Source organism: Ammospiza nelsoni, chromosome 9 (genome assembly GCF_027579445.1).
Source record: "Ammospiza nelsoni isolate bAmmNel1 chromosome 9, bAmmNel1.pri, whole genome shotgun sequence".
Lineage (NCBI taxonomy): Eukaryota > Metazoa > Chordata > Aves > Passeriformes > Passerellidae > Ammospiza > Ammospiza nelsoni.
Genome location: NC_080641.1, coordinates 25,821,415 through 25,840,820, shown reverse-complemented (window position 1 = coordinate 25,840,820; position 19,406 = coordinate 25,821,415). Strand labels below are relative to the sequence as shown.

General features: G+C 49.1%; 1 protein-coding gene across 5 annotated transcripts in view; it reads right to left on the bottom strand.

Moving 5' to 3' along the window:
* Nucleotides 1–19,406, bottom strand: part of PTPRF (protein tyrosine phosphatase receptor type F) — a 374,428-nt gene that overhangs the window by 62,144 nt on the left and 292,878 nt on the right. For all 5 annotated transcript variants that reach the window (XM_059477803.1, XM_059477805.1, XM_059477806.1 and 2 more), the window contains 5 exons: nucleotides 12,225–12,494; nucleotides 8,925–9,506; nucleotides 8,339–8,472; nucleotides 7,186–7,330; nucleotides 1,494–1,799 (listed from right to left, as the gene is read on the bottom strand). In XM_059477803.1, coding sequence (XP_059333786.1) covers nucleotides 1,494–1,799; nucleotides 7,186–7,330; nucleotides 8,339–8,472; nucleotides 8,925–9,506; nucleotides 12,225–12,494 — 1,437 coding nt within the window. The remainder of the gene's footprint in view (nucleotides 1–1,493; nucleotides 1,800–7,185; nucleotides 7,331–8,338; nucleotides 8,473–8,924; nucleotides 9,507–12,224; nucleotides 12,495–19,406) is intronic.

Here is a 19,406-nt window from a genome sequence, read left to right as displayed (position 1 = left end):
CCTATGCTGTAATCCACAATTCACTTAGTGCAGTGACCTTGCACCAGCCACAGGGCTCTCCTGTCCTGGCAAGACACCTGCCCACACACACAGCTGGGAGTCCAAGTGGAAACAAGATCCTCCCTGAGAGCCAGACAGAAGCTGTGTGTCAAGCTCTGCTGGCACAGGAAGGCGGGAGGCCTCGGCAGGACGTGATACAGGGATGTTGCAGGGACACAAAAAGATGTGAATATGAGCAGACCACAGCGTTTTGAGGAACTCTGCCCTGCCCCACTATGGGAAGTGTGTCCTGCATTTGAGATCCAAACAGGGAAAGTTCAATTTGTTTTCAGAACACAGTTTAGCATTTTTCATCGCTTCATCATGGGTATCTACTGAGCATCAGCATGTCAGAGGAATATAAAATCACTCCTGACAGCTAAGCTGGAATGTCCAACCACGGTGCCCAAAAACTAACTGAGAGAGCTTGTTGCGACATTTCTGGGGTAACAGCTTCCCCTGGGCTACAATTCTGCTGAATGAGAACTGAAGCAAACAATACAGGCAGCAGGACACACACAGATGTGTTTGCCAGCCCAGGAATGCAGTCAGCAAGCATTCCCAGACGCCACTTTCAGAGCCATGGAGACATGGGGGACAGTGGCAGCCCATTTAGGGAAACTGTAACATGTCTGGTTTCAATTTCCTACACTGATTGGGTAATGCAGAGATCATGCTTTCTTTGCCTGGACGCTTCATCTCTTTCTTCTCCCATTAAATCTGCAGCTTTCTTGGGTCAGCACGAAGCCACGGGAGCTCCTGCTGTCACCCTGAGCTCTGGCACTTTCAAAGGAAACGGCTTAAATCACGATGACATAACTGACAGCCCTGCTAATACAAAGCAATTTCTCTTTAAAGCTGTCGTATCCAGTAAAGTGCTCTGTACGTGTGGTATTCTGACTCTTGAGTGGAAGAGAAGCTTTATATAAGCTGTGGCTTGCCTGGAAGCTGGAGCAGGAAGCAGCTTTCCTACAGTATCTACAACTTTCAAATGGATTGCTTTCCCCCTCTTTAGTTTGCTGGATTTCAGGTCAACAAGTAAACTTTAAGTCCTGATCTCACAAGAGAAGCCTTTGGCTGGGAGAGCTCATTCTACATTCAATAAAAATGAATCCAGCACCACCCACTATAAACCACAACAGAAAGCAGAGCAATGCCTTCTTGCATGCACAGGAAGCACTGCTGACACAAAGAGGACCCTGAAAGACCACAATGAGATATCTGACACAACCTGGAGGCAGAACAAGGCCAGCAAACAATTCCCCAACCCCACTCCAGGGCAACTGTTGAGATCTGCTCCCTGGAGCATTGCTCCTGACACCCTCTGGTCCTGCTTGAAAGCCGCTCCCAGGTCAATGTCCCTGCTCCTCCCTTTCCCCCCTTTCCAGCACCCCATTCAGCAGAGTGCTGGCTAACCCACGGCAGTAGCTGAAGGAGCTTTCAGCAGCACCTACCATCCTCGTCAGTGCGCACGTGCACGGGGATGCTCTCCGGTCCCGGCCCCACATCGGTGTGAGCCCTTACCCACACCTTGTACTCTGTCCATTTCTCCAGGTCCTTGATCTCCCAGCTGGAGTGCTCCCGTCCAATGCCATCCACCACATGCTTGGTGTTGTCATCTCCTTCCACTGCCTGGTAGGCAATGGAGTACTGGGTGATGAGCCCATTGCGGCTCTGGGCGGGCGGCGGCACCCAACTTACCCGGATGGTGGTGGAGCTGGTGCTTACACACTCGACCTCTTGGGGTGGGGCGGAGGGGGCTGGGGACAAATAAATGAAGTGGGGAGATGAAGGGAAATGAATGGAAGGACAAACCAAAATGCACAGGGAACTTTTACCCAGCCAACAGAGTACTGAACATACATGTGGACAACTGCCTGCCATCCTCACAGATCATCAAAGATGGCACTAGGGGGGCAATTTGTATTTGAAGGCCAGATGAGCAGCGTGGAGATGGAAGGGCTGTTCTGCATCAGAGAACACCTCTTCCCAAAGCAGTTCTGGACACTCACTTTACCAAACACAACAAATGGCAGTAAGGGAAGCTGAGCATGTGGAGGGTGCGAGAGAGAGACTGGTAGGGAGAAGAAAGATGCTTTCAGTGAAGATCTGAAGCAGATGGAAACCAGAAAAGTAGGAAGCTGCAGAAGGCAAGAGTGGCAGAAGGAAAGCTCACACACCAGATTGTAGGAAGGCTTGTGAAAACTCACTCCTAGACAAGTGGAGGAAACAGAAGTGTATAAGGAAAGCAGGTGACTGAGGTTGGAGTTTGCCCTGGTAGGGTTTAAAATCATGACCATCAGCTGTATGCTGCATCCTAACCAGGTGGGGCCAGGCACCATGCAGGAACAGGAGATAATGTGGTTGTGCTGCTTTGCACATGTCCCTGGAATCTGGGACTGACTGCTTCATGCCTGCCACACTGGTTACCCGCCTCAGTAAATTCCTGGCCTATGGATTTGTACAGTGGAAAGGAAGCAGGTCTTGCCCCCTCCCAGGCAAAAAAGCACCTGCAGTGTGCATTAACTTCTAAGCCCTGGCAATGTTATCTGTCCACAGGAGGAGGAATGGGATCCAGGCAACAGCTGCTTCTCGTTGGGATCATTGGGAGAGAAGTGTCTCTACACAGCACACTGGGGAAGAGCAGTAAAACAAATCCGTGTGGGAAAAGAGAGATCGGGAAAGGAGAGATGGTCTGGACAAAGCAAAGCATCTTTAGGACATATGCCTGGTTTATTCCCTTCTCCAGCCTTGCAGAACTGCTGCCTGGTTGCAGCAGGGCTCTGGCAGCATGGGAACCCTCTCAGAGCAGCATCAGCCCCCTGTCATGTGGCCTCACTGCCCTGGGATGCTGCGGACAGCATGCCTGCACAGAAGGCAAGAGTGCAAATCTGGAGAAGGAAAGGAGCCCACATAGTCAGGGAAAGAACAAGGGAGATGGCTCCATTCCTGGGTGCTCATCCAGAAGGAAACAGCCCTAAGCAGAGGGGCAGGCCATTATCATTAAAAAAAAAAAAAAGCAAAAAAAAAAAAAAAAGCAAAAAAAAAAAAAAAAAAGGCAAAAAAAAAAAAAAAAAAAGCAGGCTGTTGCTCTAAGTCTGGAAAACTGTGTGGCCAAGTAATAATGGAGTACAGAGTATCTTGCTTTGCCATGGCAGGTGAAGGTGAAAGGCAGCTTCCATTCTTCACTGCATCCAGAAACATAGAAATGCCTGAAAAAAGACTGCTGCTCCTCCCCATGCTTCAGTCCTTGCAGCCACCAATGCAGCAGAGCCAGTCTTGCAGGGGCACAGGAACAACCCTGCCTGCTCACAGGTGAACACAACCTACATCACTCCACATGGCAGCAAGGACCTCAGGGAATTCAGGCACTCAGCAATGGTGCCTTAGCTTTGCTGGGCACAGGATGGCAGTGGCAGAAGATCTGGGAGAGCAGAGGGCAGCAGGACCTCCCAATGCCACCATTGGGAGGCATTGTGACCTCTCCTTGCTGGGAACAAGGCCCACTTGCTTGCAGAAACAGCTGCAGCAAGTGAATGTAACTTTTAATGCCCACTCCTGTGCTCACAGAGCAGGAAACATTCCTGATGCTTGGGCTCAGATGCCTGGAGAGATGAAAGGTGGGAGGAGAGTACATAGTGATGGAGCTGCAGGAGATGATGCCTGAGCAGTCAGGCTGCTGCTATGGGAGCTGCATTGAAGGAAAGAGAAGTCAAAGCAATGCGTGGAAGCAAACAGTTGCCTACGTGAGGGAGGCAGCACAGGATCAGCCCTGCCATCTGGTATAGTGAAAAGGGAGTAGGGGTAAAAAGTGAATCCTCACACTCTTTTGGTTAATCAGCAGAGAAGTGGCAGGGAAGAGAGTAGGAAGATATAGCACCAAAGCAACACCTACAATGGAGGGCATCATGTAGACAAAGTGCCTGGTGGCATTCCTCAGACAGGACAGGTGAGACACAAGGGGCTTGGCAAACCTTTCCTTTGCCACTGTCTGCCCTTCACAGAAGAGATGTGCTTTGACAGAACCTCCACAGCTTCCCTTGGCATGCAGCAGTGAGCTCATTCTCCAAAGGTAGCTTTGGATGGCAGCGTAGCCAAGTCAAAATTGGCTGTTGACTGGGTAAGAGTCACACATATGATGTGCAAGTCAAAAAGCTCAGATTAACACTTAAAGAAAGCAAAATAAAACTTGATAACATGAGCAGGATCAACTTAAAATGCACAAGGAGTTGAAGTGTCCCTCCTGGGGCCAGCAAAGAGCAGACTGGGTGGCCAGCATGCACCCACACATGCAGATGTACCCACACACACTGTGCAAACCTCTGCTGCCTCCAGGCTACTCACGACAGCCCACAGCAACTCTGTGCACCATCCAACCCACCTGCTCCTCAGGCTAGGGAAAAGGCAGACTTAGGACCCACCTTGGTATTTCAAGGGAGAACAGCATTTTAATGCCAAGGCCTAATGGGGACAGAGCTGATGCTTCTCTCTTGCATCATTCCTCTTGCCTGAGGCACTGCAGTCTCCTGGAAAACTCCCCCGTGCTCTTCAGGCCCTCAAAGCAGCACTGCTTGTACTGTTTGCAGGGTGCCCAGCAACTAAGTGAGCAGCTTGGCAGGAAAGACAACCTAGAAAGCAGCTGCCTGCTCAGGAGATGAGGTATCAGCTGTGCTGCTGAAGGGTTCAAAAGGGCATTGCCTCCCTCTGGCCCTTCCACACAAGCATGGCCACTACTCCTGAGCAGGGGTGCCACAAGAAAAGCAAGACCAGCATCCTTCTCCAGCCCATTAGTGAGTCATTAGTGATCATGGGCCTCCTACCTGCCCCATGACTGGTTTGTCAGGGACAGGAATAGAGACAGAAGAGAGGCTTTTTGGAAAGCAGGAATCTGACTGCTCCTGCAGTTTGTGTCCCACCTGAACGTGTCAAGCTCCATGATCTAACAGCTTTTCTCAGGGTAACCAGATGGAAAAGTGCAGGAAGGAGACCAATTTGAAGTTGGGAGCTGTAGTGTTTCCAGATTATTAAATTGTAAGGCCAAAGGGGACCAACTGAACCATCTAATACAAGGTGTTGCTAAGTAAAGACCAAAGGATTTCTGCCTGGAAGTTGTGTACTGCGCATACAACTGCTGCCAAGGTAAAGCACAGCTTTCTGAAAGACCTACTTGATTCTCAGTCCCCCAGTACTCAAGGCTCCACCTTGCATTGGGACTGTTCAGACAGTGGTTTGTCACCCTCACTGAGTAGCACAGCAACTGCCAATGGCTTCTGTCATAGAACAGAGTGCCATCAGAAATCTTTTCAAGTAGGGGCCTGTAAACCAAGAGCCAGGTCACTTCTTGGGTCAATCCAAGGATTCTTAGCTCCTTCAGTGTGAGGAGGGCTTTGTCATAGAACAGAGCAATGGCTTCCGTCATAGAACAGAGTGCCATCAGAAATCTTTTCAAGTAGGGGCCTGTAAACCAAGAGCCAGGTCACTTCTTGGGTCAATCCAAGGATTCTTAGCTCCTTCAGTGTGAGGAGGGCTTTGCTGGTCAAACCAAGGTTCTCCTGTGGCTAAATGCCAAATCTCTTCAGCCTATGCACATTTCTCTGACTAAACAGAAGCCAGAACCAGTCAGCTACTGCACCACTGGCCAGTGAAGTGACAACCTTAAAACCAGACTGGTGTGAGATGCCTTCTGAGCAGACAATAGGTAGAGTAGGTCATGATAAGATGTCTGCCTTGATGAGTCCATGAAACAAACGTTTCTCTTACTTGGACTGTTGTGAGACTCTGAAGGACTCATTTATGCATGGAGCTGTCTCTGATTAAGTGTGTTCAAGGATAAGAGCATCCACTGATGGAATTAATTTACATGGCAGGAGAATTACTTCAACCTTTGCTATCAATACAAAAGCTATCTGAAACAGGTATACAAATCCCCATATTCAGAATTTGGTCTCAGTGTTCAAATATTTATAACTGCATGATCTGAACCTTTCTCCATTTTCATACCTGCCTATTGTGCAGCTCTAAGACATCATTAGCTCAATTAACGAGGTGGAGGAATGCCTGGGACTGGTATGTTAATGAAGCTGAGTTTTCCTCAAAGAGAAGGTCATTCTAAAAGTGAGCAGAGCTGCTCTTCCCTGCCAGAGCTCCCTTTCTAATGGCCATCTCACACTCCTGGTTGCTGTGCATGCTGCTGCCCTCCCTGCAGGGAAGGCTAGCTGCCTGTGCCAACTGCTCACTCCACAGAGCAGTAAATCCCAGACAGACGGTGCTAACAGAAATGTCTTTTTTCCCCCTTTTAATGCCCTTTGCATAATGGCAAGCCCAAAAATCGTTAGTGAAAACGAGCTTATCGCAGGGCCCTTTGATAGCCCTAATCTGCTTATGCGCAGCACTTTGAGCTGCCAATCAGAGCAGTGCAAACTCCCGCTCTGTGATCACACAGGGCAGAGCCAGGATGAAAGTGATATTGCCTGGGTCACCTCATTATTGAGCCTCTCTATTAACTCAACTGCAGCTTGCTCTGGTTTCCCCTAGCACTGCAGTCCCAGAAGCAGCAGCCTCACTTGCTCACACAACCCTGGCAAACGGCCACTTCTCCAAAATGACTCTTCCAGCTGCCTGACAGCCACAGACACACCTGGCCTCACAGGATGCCTCACCTTGCAATCAACTGTATGGGCCAGGGATGGACTCCTGTGTAAGCAAGGCAGCTGGAATGGGGAGTGAAGGGATGAAAATCCAATGGTTTGGAGACAGTCACATTTAGAGCCAAATACCCATATGCTGCCTGTCCAGACAGCTTGCCTGCATGGGAGTAAATTCATAGAGATGCACAAACCCACTCAAATCAATCTCTCCAAAGCAATTTCCTAGCCTGTTTTATTCAGTTTTTATGAATCTACCCTAAGGGAAAGACAGTATGATCAAAGGGACACAAAGAAACAACTTACCCCTTGGGTGCACCCACTCTGCCAAAGAGCCCTGATCCAAACCCAGCTGGCTTCCCCATTACTCCCTTTAGCAAACTGCATGCCAGCATCCCTGCAAACCTACAAGGGTAGAAGCACTGGACTTCTCTGTGCCCAGGAGATGGAAAATGGACTGCTTTTGCTTTGTCTCCAGCAGTGTTGAGTGTCAGGCACTTACTGGATTGGGCAGTTCTGGCTTCTACTGTGGGGGTGTAAACTCCTACCCCCAGCTCTGATCGGGCGCCCAGACGAAACTTATACAACGTGTCTGGTTTGAGACCTTCCACCGCATATGAGGAGGTTGGGTCAAACTCCACCTTTTGCTGCCAAAAAAAAAAGGAAACAGATTAATTGGTGTAGTTGGAGAACACAGAAAAGCTGATGTGCAGCCATTCTGGACCCACAAAAAGTCCGAGCCACGCTGCCAAACCTGCCTGCATGAGTCCTGCAGGACTCCAAAGCACGGAGCTTCCTTGGTGACACACCAGGACTCTGCAGGGAAGCAGGGAAGCAGACCTCTGCCACAGCCAGACAACACTGTGTGGTGTCCAGACTCCACTCACTGGCCTGAGAGCTTTGTGGGAATGCTGGATCCAGCTATACAAGTTCAGACAAGGGGCACAGGACACATAAGTTTGTTTTCTCCCAATAGACAGTGAAATAGACTTTGCCTGTGAAACAAAGTAAAGCCCTTGTCCTGCAACAGTCAGGATCTCTAATGCACTGAAACACTGCTGGAAAAGTGCTTGTTTTGTTGACACTTCACCTGAAAGGCACTTATTTTTTGGCACTTCTCATGCCACCATAATAGGAGGAGAGGGAGAAGACCATGGGCACACTGTGATGGTGTCATGGCACAATTCTTGCTGTGCTGTCTTGAAGCCAGCACTACCTTTGATATATCTTGAACTAGACTTCCTTTAGGGACCAGCAGTAAATGTGGAAGGGCTCTCTCTAGGCTACCTTCAGTCTGCTTTTTACATCTAACCAGTCCTGGGGCCAGAGACACATGTTGGAGTCCATTTCAGACTTGCCCAGAAGTGTGTCTGTTCACAGGCACCAGCAGTAAGCATGCCTCAGGGATCCTGTCACAGCATTCTGAGCCTTTCCAGTCCCAAACCAGTCACTAGCTACTTTGCTAGCATGAACAAGAACTGTTGAAGTCACTTATGCAGAAACCAGAATGCCATGTTCCTATTGTTCCTGCACACCACTGAGGCAGAAGAAACACAAAGAAACAGTTCCGTTACCACCCTGGCTCGAGCACACACCCTTCCCAAGCTGGTAACCTGCCATGTCCAGCCCCAAGAGCTGCCAGGCAGGATCCTCACCTGAGTGCCATCCTCCCCTTCCCAGTACAGCAGCTCATATTTAGTAATGCGTTCCTGAGAGGCGGGCAGCCATGTCAACAGGATGCGGGTATCAGACTCTGCTTCTGCCTGGAAGTCAGCTGGCTGGGCAGGAACTGGGGAACAAAGACATGGTTAGTGCCAGAAGAGGAGAGAAGAGCTGCATGACTTAGCAAAGTCAGCATTTCACTTTGTGATGATCCTCTTTCATTTCTGCCAGAACATTCCTTGTCTCCTGTACTGCACTCTTAGAACATCTCAGGTCACAAGCAAGCATCTCTGTCACTCAGATGGGTGACTATAGGGATCGTGCTCACTTCCATACCCTCACTGCATCCCAGATCCTTCCTTCCACATGTGTACTCAGGCCCCAGAAGGGTCCAGCAGTTACACAGTGCCGACATCCATGTCCAGGACTTTGTGTCACGTTTTTAGCCACTGTACCTCAGACAGAACTGTGGGCTGTTACCTGTACCGAGACTGATACCAGCTCCCAGGACAATCTGACAGCATAAATCTAATGCAAGTCAGACACTCGGCTGAGCCCCCTGCCCCCCTCCATACGTACCCCCTTGCTGAGTTTTGACCTGGATGATGTCCGAGGGGGGCCCGTCGCCCACCGAAGTGAAGGCCAGGACACGGATGCTGTAGGTGGTGCCTGTGATGAGGCTGCCCACGGTGGTGAGGTGGCTGTCATCAGTGTTGTGTTTCTGCCACATGCTCAAAGGCAGGTGCGGGTCCGTGGTGTAGTACACGCGGTACCCTCGGATCTGCCCATTGGGCTCCTCCGGCTGCTCCCACTGCACCAGCATGGTGCTGGCACTCAGCATCCGTGCCTGCACTTTGAGGGGTGGACTTGAAGGAGCTTGTTCTCCTGTCCGGGCCTCGACCAGCTCGCTGGGGGGACCCCTGCCGATGTTGTTGACTGCGATGACCCGGAACTCGTACTCGGAGAAGGGGCTGAGCCCACCTATGCTGTAGCGAGTGGTTGCCACACCATCCACCTCCTGGAACTGGCCCTCCAGGGATTTGGGCTTGTACTGGATGACGTAATATGAAATGGGGTCAGAGTTGCCTGAATCCCAGGTGAGGGTCACGCTGGTAGCTGTTGTTTCAGTCACTAATGGCTCTGTTGGAGGTTTTGGCAGGGCTGCAATTGGAAGGCAGAGAGGTGTGATTTAAATAATTCAGTCAGCTCAAATCTTGCAATGTGTATGGGGATAAAAATGGAGCTGCCACCTCCCATTAACATTCTTCTTTAAAAGGCAGAAATCATTTCATCCTCTATAACATGCATTTTTATATTACCATATATTGCTTGAAGTGGTTCTTAATGGAAGGATAAACAGAGCAATCATGTTATTAGATGTGCTTGACGCACTTACCAGCAGCAGGCTAAATAAAAGTAATTCAACGGGGATGCAGGAATGTTTCTGTCATGGGGGTTCACCCTGCAGTGGGAAGATGCTTGCTGGGCTGGGCTGGCCCCAGAAGCCAGGTGCACAGCTGATTTACACAGTAAAGCAATCAGAGCACCAGAGTAATCTGGAGTTATGCTCTTGCTTCCAGAGACAGTATCTTAGGCCATAGGTAGTTCATGGACAATGCTGTTAGAAGGGTTGATGGGGCAAAGCTTTGTAAGTATTACAGTACATGCAGGAGAGATACAGTCAGAGAAATTACCAACTTTCATATCCACTATTTCACTGGGTGGTGTGTCAAACTGCAACCAGACAGTAAATTGTTACACAAGAACTCTGACAATGATACCTCTGAAGTGTCAATGAGAACACAACTACCGCAAACACACATTTCCAGATTTACCATTTTACCACAAGAACAAAAAAAAAGAATGACTGTGTGTGAGGGAGATTTGCAGAGTACACAAATACTTTAGTACAAGGACTGAATTAAAGTCTACAGTAAGTTTAAACCTCCTACAAACCACTCTTAAGTAATTAGTGACTTGTAATGCAGCCATGCTTGAGAAGGAACTAGGGAAAATGCTCAACCCAAATTAAGATACTCAAGAACTTAATTCTTTGACAACGCCATCAGGTTTCTAGTTTTCACATGTTCAGCTGAGGAAGGCAAGCTCCTTAGCACAGGGCATGCCTGCTCTGAGTACCAGAGAGAATGCCTTCTCCAGTGCTACCACAACATGAATACTGAGAAGATCATCAGGGTGAACTGGCATGTGAGGGGAGGGCACACAACCCACAGCCAGACACCCCACCACTACCCATGACTCAGGGCAAACCAACCTGCAAAGTATTATGGCTTCAAGAAACAGATTTCTTACAGCACCCTAGACACTGGCAGCCTTTCTCAGGCTTTCAAGGACAGATGAAACTCCTTTTCTTTTGAAGAGCCACAAGTTTGACTCCTAACAGTTGTTGGGTGTGCAGCCTCCATGTGAGCAAGGGCAGGTCTGGTACTTTTAACACACTTAAGTGCAATCAGTTCTCTGTGATCTTGCTTCTCCTGTCTGCACTGAAAATGCTCTGCTTGCCAGCAAGCACAGGAGAAGTAACACTGGGTGAAGGAGTTTGGGACAGAGGCAGTAAGACATCCAGAATAAAGGTGTAGAAAAAGCACACAAGGACACGGGGAGGAAGGTGAAGGGCAAAAGAAGCTGAGCAAATTGCTCCCTGTCCTGGGGCAGTGAGGGATGAGGCAAAGGCATTCCAGCTATGAAGAGGTAAATGCTGCAAACCATCAGTGCAAGGGTGCAGTTCCCACCTCTTCCCTCCAAGACCAGACCACCACCCCATCATGGCCCTTTTTCCTACATGCTCTTGTGTGTCTGCTATAGCAAGGCAACCACTGTGCTCTGTATGAGAAGAGAGGCTGGAAAAGGCACTGAGGAGCAGGTGTTGTGAGTAAAGGGAGCTGGGTGCGGCTGAGGTTAAAAGCATCCTCTGACTAGCCCAGAGAATTTCCAGTTATCTCCAGGTCAGAGAGGGCTAACACTCAATTCTCTGATTTGTTCAAGCAGGAACTCTGTGCTAAAGGTGGCCTTAGTGCAGGAAGGGGCCTGCAAGAACAGACAGACTCAAAAGATGACATATCTGTGGTAATCTGAGCTACAAATCAACTGCAAGCAGAGAAGGAAATGGATACTGTGGCTCTGATAGGCCCCAGACGGGAAAGGCAGGACACCTTCAGCGTCCTTTTAGTGGGTGGACTATCCTGTGGTCAGCAATTGGCAACACTATCCTCTTTGGAGCAAAGCTACTTGTGAAACGTCAGCAGAAAGTACAGCTGAAGGACAGCAACACAAGAAAAAGAAAGGGAAAGGGGCAGAGCAGTAAGGGAAGACATTTACAGAGGATTATGTAACAAATTTCAAATGAACTCATATAGCTCCTCCCTGCAGGGAGGGAGGATGCTCACTCTGTTGAGGCTCATGGAAACTTCACATTGCTGGGATTAACTTTCTTGTCTCACCCTTACTGCAAGAGGACATCTCTGTGAACAGCTCTCTGACTGCAGACATCCACAGACCCTGCCCCAGGACACCCATGGCCCACCACTGTGCAGAGCTGATCCTGTTGATGCAATGAACAAGCCAGACATTGCTGAGACCAACACAGACTCAGTGAGGTTCTCTCAAGGCGTGACAGGGACCTGGCCTGCCACAAGCTCGTCTACCATGCCACTTGCAGGGAGAGAGGAAAATGACCTTCAGAGCGACTATCTCATCATACTGTGAGCAGGAAAAAAGAAAGTTGTGGGTGTAGGAACCTCCCTTGCAAACTGGAAAAGTCACAGAAGAGAGCAGTAAATTGGCTGCAGCCAAGAAACTTTGGCAAAGGGCTACATTGCTGAAACCCAAACAGGAGCACTGCAAGTAACAGCTGCTTACCTTTGACAGTGATCTGGGCTGTGGCTTCGATCATGCCAAGGGAAGAGATGGCCACACAGGTGTAGTTGGCAGACTGCATGATGTTATTGAGCTCCAGGACGTTCCTACCGACGGGCATCTCATCTTCTTTGGTCAGCTCCTCCACACCAGCCATCCACTTCACATAGGGCATTGGAGCACCTACAGCCACGCAGGTGAGGTTCACGCTCCCCCCAGGCATCACCTCGTGGTTGCTCGGAGGGATAGAGAATCGAGGAGCAACACGCCGCACTGAAACAAGGAGGAGACAGCTAGTAGGGCCACAGCACCAGCAGAGAGCACTCAGCTGCATTGTGGGGGTACATGAGGGGCAGCCAACGTTTCTGCCTGTCTATCCCTCAGGACAGATAAAATGAAGTGCAAAAGCTGTTCACTACTTTGCCAAATTGCACACACTTTGCTTATCCCTCCTTAGCCACTGGCATCTTATTAGCAGAACTCATTAAGAGATGGCTCAATCCCTTCCCTCCAAATGTAGCCTTTTGAAATCATATTACTAACATGAAACATTCCTCCATTTAAATTACATCCTTCTAATTAGAGAGAGCATGCACAAATGCCAGTCACACACTTTGCGCAGGGCCTGCTGAAGCTCTGCAAAACGGAATCACCTGCTCAATTTATTTGCTCTGTAGCAAAGCAGCCCGTTCCCTAAACCTCACAGGGTTTGGGCAGGGGCAGCAGAAGGGTTTCTTTTTGTACCAGCACACATGTGCTGCTAAATAAAATATAATTCCTTTCAAAATGTAACTCAGGTTCTACCTTGGCTCAGAAAATAGTCACCTGAGCTGCATGACATTGTCAGGGCCTGAAGAGATCACCTTGCTGGGCAGAAGAGAACTAATCCTGACAGATGTGAGATCATATCCATTTTGACAGAAGAGAGCTGGGCTGGCAGAACCTTTCCCACCTTCGTGGCAGCTCTTTGGGAGATGTATTCCTCCTTATTGCATCGCACAGCTTCTCTTCCTATCAATCCCTTGCTGGGTATTTCATTCAAGACTTATTTGTAAGCAACTCTCAGCTACAATAAAGCTCTAAAGCTGCCTGCCATATGCATTCCCGTCAGGAAAATGACACTGAGAAATGAGGTCCCTTCTTCAGGGTTAGTGTTATGGGCCTATTTAAGCAAGGGTAGAGAAACAACTGTGCTCAGTAAATCTTTGTCTCCTCTGGGCAAGCTCATTTCAGTCTGTAGTTAAAAAGGGAAACTGCTCGCATGTGTCTTGCCCAGCAACTCTGCTCTCCTCTAGCCTCCTCCACTGGAAAAGCAGCCCCGAGCAGCGGCCGGGGTCACGACTGCCCGGCTGCGAGGAGCCTCTCCCTGCCAACTGTGCTCCTCCATCCGTGCACTGGGCTGGTGGGGCAGCGACTGCTGCAGTGCTGGGGGCAGCTGGGACCGGGGCAGGAGCCTGAGCAGGGCCAGGTCACAACAGGCCACGGGTGTGGCCAGCCCCACGGGCGATGGGGGCCGGGGACTCACAGCTCTGCTGGGCTGGCTCCTCCACCGCGGCATCTCCGCAGACTGCAAAGCTGCTGACAGCCCCGTGAGCCGCAGAGGTGTCAGCTCCGCTTGCCAAGCTGGCTCTACCCAAATCAAATTTCACTAGTGCTCTCTTTGATGATTCATCCCCAAACCATCAGGATTGCAGAAATAGATTGAACACAGAAGCCCCCACACTTGCATGTACAACAGAGCTAAGACTTTGTGATAAATTAAACAATACTGTCAACATTGTGTGTGTACTACACATCGTCTCAGTGACAAAACAGGGCTCATTAGCTCCTTACCAGCCAGGGTAAGGATAACTTAAGGATAACTTCCTTTGCAATTATTTTTTGAGCATATAAATCCAAAGTCTTGCTGGATGCTTCTTTTAATCAATTATTAAATCTCAAATCAATACCTACATGAACAATCACCAGTGAAGTGTTACCTGACCAACGGGGCAGTGCTCCCCAAATGAGACAGAACTGAAAGTGTACTCAGATGCTATGCAGTCATGAGAATACAGACTTAACCTGATGGACATGGCAATGGTTTAACATGATGGCATGTATTTCCAACCAAAGCATCCCAGCACCATTCATTAAGAGTCAGGTTTATTTTCCAATGAACGTGGCGTCAAATTATTCCAGGTAGAAGCTGTTCAAATTCTGTCCCCGCCAAAGGACCAAACCTACCCACCCAAGCTGTATTAAAACAGAAAAAAAGCAAACTTTGAGGATAATGCCATAGGTGTGCACACAGCACTCACACACATGCACAAGGCAAACAGGCTGGCAGGCACCGGAGGCCACTACAAAGTCAGACAGACAGTGGTGGAAGGGCAGGACAGGGAGAGGGAAGGCACACACATACAAGGACCTGGAAAGACAATAAACTGGAGGACACAAGGCCATGCAGAAAGGTCAGAGCCCAGCATGCACAAACAGATTTTCACTTCCAGCCCTGTGAGACCAGAGGCAGCACAGCCTGCCACAGACTCCCCTGCACCCCACACTGAGTCCCCATGCCAAGCTCCTGCTTTCAGGGTGCTCCTGGGGCTGTGTGAGTCCCATTGGTGCCATGTCACCCTTGATGTGTCCTGCAGAGGGGCAGGACCTGCGGTGGCTGTGCTGCCTCTCCCGAGGGATGTCAGGGCTGACATTGCCTGGTCCCCTGCAGGGAGGGGACAGGCACTTCGCTGGGCTCAGGGCCCTGCACCAGCACTCTGCAGGGTGATGGGAAGTCACTCTCCCCCCCTGTGCCACACACACGGGAGCAGCAGAAGTGATTGGTGCATTCCTGTGCTTAGAAAAGGGATGAGTGGCAAGGAAAACTCCCCTGTGGATCAAACAGTATGAGACCCCCTCACCAGCCTCGACACGGGCTGTGCCTCCTGCACACCACAGCCTGCACGTGCTGTGTGGAGCCTCAGCTCTCCAGCCTGGCAACAGAGGAGTGCTTAAACAGGCTCCTGTGGTGCTTAAACAGGTTTCTGTGGCGCATTCCTGCAATCCAGAATGGCTGAGCCATCCTCCCCTCATTTGCACACCGGCAGAGCTGCTGAGATGGACTCACTGCTCTGCACCAGAGAGCAGCAGTGCCCAAGGCACCCAGCTGCTAAAAATGGATGCCCTGTGCAGGGGTCAGCTCTCTACATGAGAGGTGGGAGGAGGTCAGGGCAGTGCCTTCAGTAAGAGATCTGGCCAGACACTGCTCTGTCAGGAGTATATGCAAAGGAAGGGATGGGCTCCATCAGCCTCCCATCCCCTCGGGGGATAATTGGCAGCTTCTTGTCCCAGTCAGTATGGAGGGAGAAGGGGAGATGCTGTCAGTTAGCATTAGCAAGAGCTGGCACAGCTCTCACAGCAGCTTGCAGAGCAGCATCAACACATTCCTCGGGCTCAAGCCAGCAATTTAAGTTGCTAGCTTCTCTAGCATAAGAGTCTGGTAATAATTTAAATCAGTGTAACTCCTCAAAAAACAACATTCTTGGAATTTCTGTCCAATTTACAAGTCAAATCATATGGGTTATTACAGTCCATGACTCTACCTCAAGTGCTCCAGAAAATTTTGTTTTCTTCGTTTTTTGCAGCAATGAAATTTCCCTTTTAATTACAATTTTCTTGACTAGAATTTGCAATAATTTTTTTAATCCTCTTTTTGGATAAGGATCAGAAGAAGATGGTTCAGAGGTTTTGCAAGAACAGCACAGGGAAAACTACTATGAATATTAAAAATATTTCAATATGGACAATACTATAATTCAGGGGTTTAACTAAACCTGCAGACTGTCAAAAATGAGATTCATTATAATTCATCCCGAGAACAGGCATCATAAGGGCTCTGTGCTAGCCCACTATTCTGCATATCTCCCTACAGAGCGCATTCCTTAGGAAGTGAAGTGAAACTCGGAGCAGTGAGTGCAGTGCAACCTGAGCCCATGCCCTGGATCTCACAGGACCGGAGAAAAGACACTGTGGAGTCTGGCTCCCCACTCACAGGGGGGACTGCTGGGGGAAGAAGGGGGGCAAGCAACACTAGAGCCACAAGGGTTGAGAAATGTTAATAATTCAGCATGCACTAACATGCACATTCCTTGCCTTGAGAGCAAAGAGCTTCAATCGATTGCCTGGCTCCTTTCAGCACAGTGGCTGTTTCCACACATCTCAGGTTCCCTCTGAGGGTGAAGTTACCCCTTTGGAGAACCAGGGACACCCTCCTCCCTGCTGCTGGCTGCCAAAGCTGTAGGCTCTAAGCTCAGGGCTCTCAGGCTGGGGTTGTTAGTCCCTCTCATGTGCTGAGACACTGCTGGATCCAGTGAGGCTCTGCTAGAAACACAAAGTGCCAGGAGGACTGCCCAGGCTTCCAAAGGCGTGCAGTGCTGCTAGGGAAAGGGGAAACCAAATTTCCAAATTTTCCCTTGGCCACAGTACAGCTTAGCAGATGACAATGCTAACACCCCTCCCTCTGGTCTGCAGAGATTCAGGAACCTCTATTTGCCCACTCCTGCTTCAGGGTCTCCTTTGCACCATGCCTACCTGGCATCTAATTCTGGGCCTCATTTTTCCCCTTCCTGTGTGCTGCCCCATGGTGATGGAGCTGTGCTTGTGCTCTGCACACTTCTCTGCTCCTCTCTGAGGCAATTCCAGCTGCTCAGGCCCTGACATCCTCTCCCCTTTGTCCTCTGCACGAGGGAACAGCAGACAGAAGTCCCTTTTGCTCTCAAGCAGAACCAGGACTGCCTGCTCTGCTGCTCCTCCCCAGTCCCAGCACACACAAGGCAAGGTTAGGGGGCTCTGCTCCAACCTCCCAGTTGGGATGAGCAGCAGAGTGCAAAGCAGGGGCACATCTCTGGGTGTGAGACTGTCCAATTCATTACTCGAGCCAGGCAAGCTGAAGGATCCCTGGTGAACAGGGTGTGTCTGCCCTTGCCAGACTGGTCACCTGCCAAAACTCCTGCTTTCCTCAGGAACCACCTCCTCCAAGTCAGGAAGGAATGAGTTTAGGAGCTATCCTCAAATATGATCATTGGTCTGCATGGCTTACTCATGTGTAGACCCTTTTCATCTCTCCCCAGTGCTATCATTTTACAAAAGGACTTCAAACAGAAAGGCAGTTGCTGAAGTCTCACAACCTATTGACAGAACCAAGAGAAGGAGAGGAAAAATTGGAACCAGGAAAAATACATTTACAGTCTAATCTTGTGCTCAAACAATGCTGTACTATTTATGCTCCCAATGTATCCTTGAGTGCTGACATTTCATAGACAATTTCCAAAACAGGGCCTTGCCATTTTTGGATTATATTTCAGCTATAACTTTTAGGTCTAATTATTTGTGCTGACAACCACATATAAAAGAGGATATATCATTACAGTGGTGCAGCACTGGAGACACATCAGCATTCAGCATACTGACATACTAATGGCAAAGTAAGGGAGAGCAAGATTGTGGAGCTCTGCAATTTGCATTTGCTCTCAGAAATTTCTCTGATGAAAATAACACAACATTAAGGAGGGGAATAAGAGAAAAGATTCACTGTATCAAGATAAAATAACTTGTTAATAAATAACCTTGTAGCAGTCACAGAGCAATAATTAAATGCATGGGTTAGCAGTACACAGTTTTAAGTAAAGCTGGAAAAATGTACGATGTAATTATCAGTGCCAAACAAATTATAAGCATGGCAAACCCCAATGGAATATTTAGAAACTAATTTCTGGCTTCACATTAAATATTTGTGTATGTAGGTATTTTTGGTGGAGTGGGAAGAAAAGGGCTGACAAAAAGAATGAGAAATTTTTCACTCCTGCTGCCTTATACCCATTCTCAGCTGCCTCCCTTCAGCTAAACCATGTGGCTAAAACACTTAAGTGCCCTGTCAAAGGTTTAGTCTCCAGAGGTGTCTCAGCCATCACAGCAGTGCTTCAAATTCACTGAAATCTGGGAGGCTTTGGGCCTGGGCTTTGATTTCCCCTCTTTTCTTCCTTGTTCTCATTTTTCATCATTGTCTTGTGCTGAGGTAATTTTATCCTCCACAAAATCTATTTTTAGAAGGTAAACAACAAAGGTCCCGTTCCTCAGTACAATCTAAATGAGAGCATGTTCCAGGGAGAGAAATGGGATCGAACTCAGTGTACTGAAACAGCTGCTATGACAATTTGTTAAAACTTGTTCCAGTGATGATCATAAGACAATTCATCCAGCTGCCTGATAGTTTGTGTGAGACAAGCCAGGGTCTCTTCCCCATGCCACCTGGGGAGTGATGTGAGCATCCCCTACCTTCAGTGGGTGTGGAAGCACAGACCCCCACAGAACCTGTTCAGGGAAGGAATCATGTCTGGAAACTAAACCCACATTTCTGCCAGAAACACCAGCTTTTCTCAGCATGAAATCATGAGTGCCTTGAGCTAGGTCTGGAGCTGGATTTAATTTAAAGGCTGGATTTGCCTTTCACTAGTGTCCTTTATTCACCTCTGGCTCTCTGAGAGCAGCAGGACAGAGCAGAGCAAAGCACCAGTCAGTTTTGCTGAGTGGCTACAATTCCTGTGCCTGTCACCATGGGCCTCTCTGAGCCACCTTTGGTGTGGCTGGGGCCACTGCCAGAGCTCCCAGCGCTCCTGCCTGCAGAGGCAGACCCAGCCCCAGAGAAGGAAGGAGAGGCAGACCTGCTTGTGCAAAGGGCTCTTGTCTGAGCACGGACAGAGCATGGAAAATGGGCTACCCCCGTGCAGGGACTGCTGAGGAGCAGGGAAGTTGCCTTAGCACAAGGGATCTGGATCTCAGCCAGCTGCCCCTGCTGCCTTGTGGCAAGGGAGGGCATCATGCTGGGTTCTCCTCCAGCTGAGATCAAAGTAAGCTTTTTGCCTCTAGAGAAAGCTAAAACTTTTAAAGCTTCAGGAGGAATTAAGGAACCCACACTCTCCAGCAGCTTGTGAAGGACTGATCATTCTGATCTCTGCTTCCAAAGACTGTTCTTGCTCTCCAGCCAGAAAGCAGCAGCAGTTTAGAGGATTTACACTTGCACCTAGCACAACTAAAGGGTTAGAAAAGGACCCCACAGAGAGCAGCATGCACTTGTTCCTACCCTGCCTTTGACAAAACTGCCCTGGCTGGTATTTGCATGCAAAATATATTCTGTGCACTTTAAATCTC